This window comes from Neomonachus schauinslandi, chromosome 8 (assembly GCF_002201575.2).
Source record: "Neomonachus schauinslandi chromosome 8, ASM220157v2, whole genome shotgun sequence".
NCBI lineage: Eukaryota > Metazoa > Chordata > Mammalia > Carnivora > Phocidae > Neomonachus > Neomonachus schauinslandi.
The window spans coordinates 94,844,719-94,855,072 of record NC_058410.1 but is presented as its reverse complement, the minus strand read 5'-3'; the positions used below and the strand labels follow the sequence as shown (position 1 = coordinate 94,855,072).

Here is a 10,354-nt window from a genome sequence, read left to right as displayed (position 1 = left end):
TTGGTCATACATCTGCTCCTTGTGCTCACTCATAGTGCTCTGGCCTTCTACCGCCCTGATCCAGCCTCCACTCACAGTGGGCCTTCCTCCCAAACCCTTTCTTCTGGGGAGCCTAAAACCTGATTGAGGTAAAAACCCATCCTTTGCCCTCTGCTTCCTTCCATTGCTCTAACCCTTCGCTCTTCCTGTTGAACCTGACTCGGCGAAGCCCAGCCGTAGCTGTAGCTCTTCCGTCTGTTCCTACACCAGGTCACAGCCTGTAGATGAGGGTAACCATAAACCCTTGGTCTCGGTTACTTCCAACCTTCTTTGCTCAACTCCAAAACCTTAACCTATCCTCTTTTCCTTAAGGCAGGACACTGTATCTTCTAATTTGTTGAGAGAAGTGAATCAATGCACAGTAACTCCCTTAACGTCTCTTATCCTATCTTAATCACTCTTTCTTCACCTCAAAAAGGCATGTCCCTCCCCAGGAGGCCAAGTCCTCCAACATGATGATCTCAGAAGCCATGGGATGTAAGGAGATAAACAGGTGATGGTTGTAGTGGGACAGGTGAGGTAACAAGGGCCAGAAGTAAACTGTGGCTTTGGGAATACTGATATATTCCCCCCCAACCCTGAATTTGTGGGGAATAGCTAACCAGGGCTATAATCACATACAGCCACTAGCAAAGGGGTGTAACCTTTCATAACTAGGAGCAGAGGGGAAAGGAACTTTAAAGCATACTTCTACCCTGCAGAAAAGATGGCTGAGAAGTGGCAGAAGAAGAAAACAGTGTAGAACAGTGATCTCTAAAGTAGGATGTATGCAAGGTGACCCCATGGGATGTGGGAAAATGTCTATTTATAATTACATTCTGTCTAAAAGAAGAAGAGGAAATTAACCTTCACGAACATTTACTACAGTCTGACAGTGGTGCCTGCCTTCCGGTCACTCAGTGTCCTCTTACGATCTGTATCTGGGGTGACCTGAGGACAGAGTGGGAGTCTCAACAGCTCCCAAACTCCTCAGTTTGCTTTCAGCATGTAGAGTGGACTACAATTTATCTATGCCACGCTGGGTGAATTTACAAAGTTTATCTCTTTTAATGAAATAATCTACAAAACGTGGTTTACATGGATCCCTGCAAAGAAACCATGAATTTAAGACACCTAAGATGCAATAAACAAACAAGAGAGCGGCAGAGAAAGACACTTCAGGAACAAGCCCTTCATCAGCCACATGAGTTGCACTAGGGAGGATCTCCTCAGATTTGACAAAACTTTGGCCAGAAAAGCTGTCAAGACTATTTAAAATATGTACGTATACCCATATTGATGTTGTAAAGATAAATCTCACTCTAACGTTATATTGAGCCTTGAGAAATTAACTAATGGTAAAATACATGCAAAAAAGATCTTAGAAGAAATTAATACACATACATTGGAAACGTTTGCTCAAAAACCTCTTATTGATGGAAATATGCTACTGAAGAGGTCTGGAGACCACTGGCTTACAAGTTAGACTGTAAGGCCATGGGAAATAAATATCCTAGTCTTTGCCCTGGGGTAAAAGTAGTTCTACTTTATGATTAGTAGCATTCTAAAAGAATGGTTTGCTTTTGAGGATAACTTTTGAAAGCTTCTTAATCTCTATTTTATTCTCCTATCCTATGTAGTCTTTAATTGCAAATAATGGAGTATAATAGCAGTATGCGTAAACTAATACAAAATTCCCTTGAACGTTATTTTGCTTTGTCTATATTCTTAGCATGTTGGAGGCAGAAGGACGAAAAAAATCCGTATTTTTGTTGTCCTTCACCCTAACTATTCAACATTTCCATAGACTATGAAATTATATGAAATCAACCAAATTTGTACAATTCAGTAAGTTAAGTCAGATTTTAAGTAGTCCTATGAACTATTGCACAAACAAGTCACCCGTGACTCCATTCTCTCTTCCCGGGAGATATTGGCAACCATCAAGTCAATCCCTAACACGACTGCAGGGAACTTATTAAAGTCCTGAAAGACAAAATACCCGCCCAAGAGACCCCAAAGGTAAGTTCACGGCCAAGTGTCAGTGTGGTCAGATACAACACGGCAGCTGGGGCACTGGCCCATGTACTCTTGGGGGGTTATCGGATCACCCATCTGACAGTAAAGCACAAGCATTTCAAAGCACCTTGTCAAAAAAGGACTAAATCACCCGCACCTCATTAGTTTCCCTTCTTGTAAACATTTAAAGCAGGTTTTAAAATTATTAAAAAGAAAAAAAAAAAAGAACAAGATCCTTTCCCAGGTTCTCGTTCTTTCATCTTTACAGGTGAATCCCTGACGGCCAACAGAGAACCTCCCAAGCCCTTCCACCAGCATTTGCCACGGAAGGAACCAGATCTGAGATTTGCCCAGGTCCATCTACTTCTGCACTGACATCAAAGAGGATTCTCCATTATTTCGAAAGAAGGTAGCAAACAGTACATGAGAACTGCTAGATTTGGTTTTTAAGACAAAAAATCTACTCCATGATTCCCTAATACATAAGAACTGTTAATTAAACAAGGAGGCCATTTGACCAAGGTGGCTCTAATACCTTGGTGGCCTACCTTAGCAAACCAAAATCTAAGCCTGTAAATAAATGCCTCAACGTTAAAAATCAAAATACCAAGGACAACCAATCACAAACAGCCAACTAGGCCTTAAGCTATAGCAATCAATAATTTCCTTACGTTGTTTCTGCTTACTCTCTGGAAGTCTCTTCCGCTGAGCTCCTTCTGCTGGTGGGGCGCACCCAACCACTTCTGGTTTGGTGCTACCTGCTTCCAATAGATTTTTGCTCAAATAAACTCCTAAATTTTTTAATAAAAGTTCCTCAGTTTATCTTTTAACAGAATCAAACTTAAAGATTTTTGGAGTTGAGATTCATTTTAATGTCCTATTTTTTAAAGAAAAAGAAAGAAGGAAAGAATTAGAAAAAGGAAAAGGAAGAAGTGTGTGTAGGGAAGAGGTGTGTCTGCTGCATTCCCTGAAACTTCTGGGAGGACGCTTCAGAAGTCAGCCTGAGGCTCAAGGATTAGTTCGAGAGGAAACAAATACATCAGGCATCAAAGTCTTGAAAAGCTCCCCATGAGGGCAACTGCAGATAACTAGGAGCAGTTCCTTAAGAATTCTCTAACTATCGGGGCGCCTGGGTGGCTCAGTCGGTTAAGCGTCTGCCTTGGGCTCAGGTCATGATCCCCGAGTCCTGGGATCAAGCCCCGCATCAGGCTCCCTGCTTGGCGGGAAGCCTGCTTCTCCCTCTCCCACCTCCCCTGCTTATGTTCCCTCTCTCGCTGTGTCTCTCTCTGTCAAATAAATAAATAAAATCTTAAAAAAAAAAAAAAAAAAGAATTCTCTATCTTAAACTACTTACTTATCTTTCTTCAAAAGCTTATTTAACTACTAAAAAAAAAAAAAAAAAAAGAGGAAAATCCCTAGGTCTTTAACAGGGGTGCCTTTCAAATAGGCTGAGATAAAATCATTCCCTGAAATTTGTCTTTGAAATGGAAATGTGATCATACGCAAAGCACCAAAGGAGTAACAACAATTTCAACTGCTTTCTCAGATGACACGTTTATAATCAAATGCATGAATTATAACATGTGATCTATTAGGTTAAAATTACCCTTTCCATCAAGGGCTCCCACCTGAGACCCATGCTTTGAGAAAAAAGGAATGACCATCATTTAAAAGTGGCCCCAAATTTCTGTCCATGGAGACTCCAGGCTCTTTACTGCCGGCCTGCATGAAAAAAGGCCAAGCCCTGAAAACATAATACTATCCGCCTGAGCCTGAACACCACCCCCGCCAATGGCTGAAATATGTGGACAGAGTTATGGGAAAAGTCATGACCTGTCATGCCCAAAATAACATTCTGCCATTCTTCTAATTATATATATATTTAAAGATTTATTTTAGAGAGAGAGAGCACGAGTGGGGGGAAAGGGAGAGGGAGAAGCAGACTCCCTGCTGAGCGTGGAGCCCGACACATGGGGGCTCGATCCCAGGACCCCAACATGATGACCTGAGCCGAAACCAAGGGTCAGACGCTTAACCCAACTGAGCCACCCAGGCTCCCACTTCTAACTGTATGTGATGCCATTTTTGTATTTAGGAAAATTTGATCACTTGATTTTTAAATGTACACAGGCCAGAAGAGTATCACTAGATTACCTTAATAAAAGCAGTCACCCTGTCACACATCCCCTGCTTTTAGTTCATGTTTCTTTTAGTGATTTGCTTATTTATTAACTTATTAACTCTTTCTCCCTTGAATATAAGATGGCAAGGAACCTGCAGCCTCAAGGTAAGACAGTGGCTGGCACATGGTTGGTACTAAAAATATTTATAGAATATTAAATATTTGTCAATGTCATTCTTTACATATTTATTATATAATATATACTATTATAGTATATATATAATATTATATAATATTATATCCCTGTGTTGTGGTGTCCCCCAAACTCACCCTGTCACACTGCTAATAAAAAATACATCATACATACATACCTTTATTCAAAGCAAACAAACGATAGAAAAAGTTCTTTAAATAATCAGGTATTCCATATGTTCAAGTGAATATGTTTTATTAAATGCATACTAATATCTTTCTATAGTATGTGAGTATACATAATAAATTAAAATGTATATATTTATTAAATATAGATATAATACCAGAACATGATTATTTCAGATGAGAAATCAAAATAAACCCATTTGTAAGTATCTTTTGGTCACTCCAAATTGATATTGCTCATAAAAAAATACACGGATTTTCCCTGGGGAAAAAAATTAATTCCATAGCAATGTAGTTAGGGGACATGTTTTATTTCATAGCTTTCTGCAAGCAAAATTGCTTTGATACAAAATGAGTTCAATGATACAGGTGCTACCGTCCACTCAAGCAAAAGAAAACCTCACATTTATATGAATGCTCTTTATAATTATATTCTTACAGTATAATAGGTCTAATAATCCAGGACGCCTCTGGCCTCTCGGGAAGCCGCGGCACAGAAATGCTGCCAGGTTCTGGAACATCCGAGCACTGGCCAGTGCCTAAAGGAACTTCCTGTGAGCTCTCGGTCAGCTACTGCTCAGAGGACTGTGTGTGGACGTGCTGTCTGCCCTCCGTCTTTTAGTTTACAGTTAAGTCATCTCAAAATACATCCCGGCTGTGTGTCTTTTGGCTTTTCAGAGTTTCTAGAGAAGCAGGAAGAGGTCATGAGGTATCCGTGACATGGGCCGCGGCTGGAGCGCCGTGGCGTACAGAGCGGGCTGGGGGCACTTACCTGCAAGGACGGTCACGGGCCCTAATGTGTGCCCCGCACGCTACGGTGCAGAAGTGTTCGTGCCGGCGAAATGCCTTCCTCCCCCCTCACAGACCACGTGCCTCTAACCCCAGAGTATCTGACAAAAAGCCATACAGATAAAATAAAAAGACAAATACACAAATAAGGCCATCTGCAGAATTTTAAACTCACTTCTTGCAATTATTTCACAATAATTTCTACATCATATTTTACATCTTTCAAACTTCAATAATAAATGCTCAAGGAAGGGCCGCGGTGGGACCAATTGCACTATCTCTTGGAGGACTTGTCCAGTTTGCTGGCAGGTGATTTCCTCTGGGGTGTGGGGATTTTGGAAGGCTTGGCTGTGGATGGCCGAGAACCTGCTCGGGGGGTAGGCCTGTGTGTCTGGGGGACAGTCTCCACGTCTGAGCACACGGACTGGATTTCTGAAATGTCAAAGTCTGATGCATCACTGCCTCGGCGGCTGCTGGCCCTGCTGCCAGCCTTGCTTCCGGCTCGGCTTCCCGGACGGCTGGGGGTCTTCCTGGGATCTAGGGAGAGAGCACCGACAGGGGGGAACCACCCTTCATCAGTACTGGGTCCATGCGCAACACATTCTTGAAACCTAATGCCACCCTTAACATCCACAGTTTTTCTTGTCACCCGGTAGGCACTCAGCCGACACCTGTGGGTTCACGGCCGTTTTCCATCCCACTAGGGAAGGTGGCCTCACTCTGAGTTAGATGTAATATACAAAAAGCTAGGTTTACAAACTAAAGGTACGTTTGGGCTGAGTCCCTGGAAACAGGATTCCATTGACTACAGGCAGATACGAGGAATATACCTATAATTTAAGATTATGCTTTCCAAAGTTTAACATGTGTACCTAGGGCTGTGCAAACACGGGGCAAACTCTTAGGTGTAAGTTTTGCCCGAGGATAAGTGATTCAAAGCACGTGGGAGTTTAAAAGATAAGACTTGAAACTTGAAACACGTTTCATGCTTGCTGAGCCCAGAACCCCAGGGACTGGGTTCACTATTCTGTGGAGAAGTAGAAGCAGCATGGGTGTAAGGCCCGGCACGGCTGGGTTTTTCCAATCACCCAAAACAGAGCCCAGGGTAACTTCTGCACAGGCAGAAGGACCCAGACCTTCCGGCCTGAAGGGGTAAGGACACGGCTGTGGTGTTTCTCGTGTTCATCTTTCTTTGATACTTTCCAAAAGTGATTTTCCTGTCCCTTAGTCTCATGACTCGTTTATCCCCTCCCGCAGCTGGAGGACTGGGCTAGGTGTCATTTCAAAAGAATACAGCATCATCGATTCGTTATTTCAGCCCCAGTGAAGAAGAGCAGGGACGTTAGTCCCCGGATCACACTGCAAGAAGCCGTTAAGACAGACGTGTGCCGCACTCACCTGCAAACTGTGTTCGCACTCTGGCCGCCGCGGTGGTTATCAAGCCACTGTCGTCCCCAGAGTGGAAGCCTTTCCCTGACAAGTAGCCAGGGAGTCGAAGCTTGCTTCCTTGGATTGGCGTACCCTGTATTTAATAGCGAAAGGACATTTCAGGAAATGGCTCCTGTGGCGTGATCTTCCGCGAACAGCGCGTTGCAGATGGGCCAAAACCCTCTGGGGGCGGAGGGCGGGGGGAGCGTTTCGATTAAGCGCCACATGGGGTTCTCACCGCTCGCTTTCCTCATTTCTGATTCTCTCCCTGAATTCAAAAGGAATTCATGTTGAAGAGAAAACACAAAAATAGCGATCCCCAAATGGCAGCAAGGGGGAAAAAAGCAAATTAAACCGTGAGCACATTAGTATCTTCCAGTTTGTCAGCGAATATTACAGAGTTAGGAGAGTCCCGCAGAAAGATGGGGAGCGCACGGTACAGAGAGAGGGCGGGACTCTGAAAAGTTGTGCTTGCATATTCTGTCATCTCCAAAGCTTTTAGGGAACCAGGCAGAAATGAACAGACAGAATTAGAGCAATAAGTAAATAATGCCTCAACAGTCATCATTTAAACAAACTTAGCTGCAGAAAACATGCAGTGACATTTTCTAACTTGGTACCACTCCACTGTAGCTACTTCCAATACCTTCTATGGCCTCTCCACACACAACATGAGGCGATGCTTAGGGAGGACTCTTCAAAAATTCTTAAAGGAGTTCATAGAGAATGCCCAAAGCAATCACGACTATGAGATTTTATTATAAGTCTAAAATCACTGCATTTTTTCCAGATCACTACAACATTCTGAAAATTCTCCCGAAGTTAAAAAAATAAATAGAACTCCCAAGAAGTATAAGGGATGTCATTTTGCCTCAATGAACTTACAGGGAGCTGTTTGGAGGAAAGGATCTATACACATTATGTGTGCGGTTTTTTGTTTTTTAACTAGTTTTTCCCTTATTAATAAGTTGTAAATGTTTAATAAAGCGTATGTAAGATCTTTTGATACTTTGGAGTTGCAATTTAATATAAATGTCATATTTGAAATTCATTTACATATGTATTCTATACATACATTTAAGGATGGAATTTATATGTGATTTGTATCCATATAAAACTTAAGTTTTCAAAATACTTTTCACACATGTCAGGATAATGACTCTTCACACTCACCTAATCACAACTTTTTTATAAATGTGAAAGACGAGGGCCTGAGGAGGGCAGTGGTTTGCCCAAGATCTGTCAACTCTGACCTAGCTAAATTCCTAACTTTAAAAGAATCTCAACAATCCACGAAGAAAGTGAGGATCCCCAAATTATGAAATATATCACTCAAGGTGGCAGAATTCATTGCCATGTGAAACCCAAATCATTCTTCTCAGAAAGCCTTGATTAATTCTTATTTTATTGTCACAAACCCTACCTAGTTCTCTTACAGAGCCCTCCATAGAAGTATACTATTATTTTCTCTGTTTGGCTGTTTTGTCTATGAGGCTATTGGAAACAAAACATAATTTTATAGTAGTTAAAATAACATACTTAAACTCTAATCTGGGGGAGGTCTCCACTTTTTAAAAATCTGAACTACACAGCAGCATAGTCCCCCAAATTTAAAACACACGTGCCGCTTGAGGTTCCTTAAACTGTTCTCAGTTTTCATAGGTGAAGGGAAGGAAAAATAAAATAAAATGATATCAAAGAGGGAGGCAAACCATCAGAAACTCTTAACTCTAGGAAACAAACGGAGGGTTGCTAGAGGGGAGGTGGATGGGGGGATGGGGTAACTGGGTGATGGACATTAAGGAGGGCACGTGATATGATGAGCACTGGGTGTTGTATAAGACTGATGAATCACTGACCTCTACCTCTGAAACTAATAATACAGTATATGTTAATTAAATGAATTTAAATTAAAAATAAAAAAAAAAAACTTCTCAGGTTTTGCTACAACAGATCCATCATAAGTGACAGACGTCTCTAGATAAAGTATGATACTAACCTCTCCCACCCGAGAGAAGGGGTGGGCATGAGGGGTCAGGGAAGGAGGAAGAGCTGAAGAAGGAGTTGTTTCTGCCTCAATTCTACTACCACCAGCAAGGATCTTTGCATCATTTCCATCTAAGTCATGAGAGTAATAAAACGTTCTCTGCTTACCTCTTATTATTCATGTGAGGATTAAATAATAGATTAGAAAGTGTTTTTGAAAAGCATAAAAAGGGCTTTTTAAAGGTACTATAGCACGACCATAAAAGGGTCTGGCCTTTAACATGAAATCCCCCCCTTCATTTCCAGACAGGTTGTTTAGGGACAACCCCCCCCCCCCCAGAATATTGATTCTAATCAAATATGTGATTTGACACCTATATGTGTCATTTGACAGAGAACTTTCTTTCAAATCTATTTGGTTGACTTTCAATTGAATGTAGATGATCTGATAAATGAGCTAACTTGGCAAATTTTATATGACCTAAATATCTTATCCGCATCAATCATGCCATGTTAAAAAGCTGAAGCACACTTAAACAGTAATCATTAAAGTCTTATTAGACTTTAAAAGACACACACCTATTGAAAATGCCAGATAACTTCTTGCATATCTCAGCCCCCAAACCTCTGTACTGATAACTAAAAGGCTTATGGCTTACCCACACGGTGTTCCTGGGCAGAAATAAATATAACAAACATTTGGAAGGACCGCGCTCATAAGGAACACACAACAAACATTCTTCTAATGTAAGTGATTTTCTCTTGTAAATGACAGTGCCTCTCACTCTCACCTAAAGGGGGATTACTGTATTTCTTGCCCCAATTATGGCTAGAAGCAGGAGCATACTAGGAGCTTTAAAAGAAACTTTACTTAGGTCTGAATATAATTTCCTGTGTGTCACTCTCCCAAGAGAGAAAAGCCAAATTAAGTATGAGGAAGAGAATAAAAAAGGAGGTACACAGAGCCTGTAAGTGTAACTATGCTCAGCTGACACCAAAGACCTATGAATTGTCTTTTCTGTCTTTGCAGAAATGCTGAGTTGATACTTGTCTAATACAAGTCTACAAAAAGACATAGTATTGTCAAAAGTACATGTGTTAAGGGAGAGGTAAAGCAATGTTAGTGCGTGACAGTTTCAATGAAAGAAGACTGTTAGACTAGGATCTGGGGCCTTACGATACCTCTGCAGATGGCACGGAAAAGTCTGAGCACTCTGCTGGTTTACAAGGAGTTGACATTTTGCTGTTTGTCAACCATGGTTTACCATAATTGCGTGTTAAAGGATGGAGAATCTGTATGGAACAATGGCAAATCAAATGTAAAGTATGGCAGATAAAAAACAAACCACAGAAAGAGATATTCATAGCCAAGGGTAACATTTCACAGTAAGAATGATAATAATTAAAAATAAATGCAAAGATCTGATGGCAAATCATAGACACCAAATAAATAAATAAATAAATAAAGCTTTATTTCGAAAGGAAAAAAAAAAAACCAACACTCTGAAAGGTAACTAAAACTCTTAAGCAGATAGTCTCTTAAGTAGATGGGCCACAAAGCAAAAGCGTGTGTGTGTGTGTGTGTGTGTGTGTGTGTGTGTGTGTGTGTGTGTG

The 10,354-nt window shown here is 41.3% G+C and overlaps 1 protein-coding gene across 1 annotated transcript in view; it reads right to left on the bottom strand.

Moving 5' to 3' along the window:
* Positions 1-4,596: 4,596 nt before the first annotated feature.
* DST (dystonin) overlaps positions 4,597-10,354 on the bottom strand; it is a 476,155-nt gene continuing 470,397 nt past the window's right edge. The window contains 3 exon segments of the mRNA XM_044917613.1: positions 4,597-5,863; positions 6,725-6,848; positions 9,923-10,033. Coding sequence (XP_044773548.1) covers positions 5,601-5,863; positions 6,725-6,848; positions 9,923-10,033 — 498 coding nt within the window. The 3' untranslated portion in view covers positions 4,597-5,600.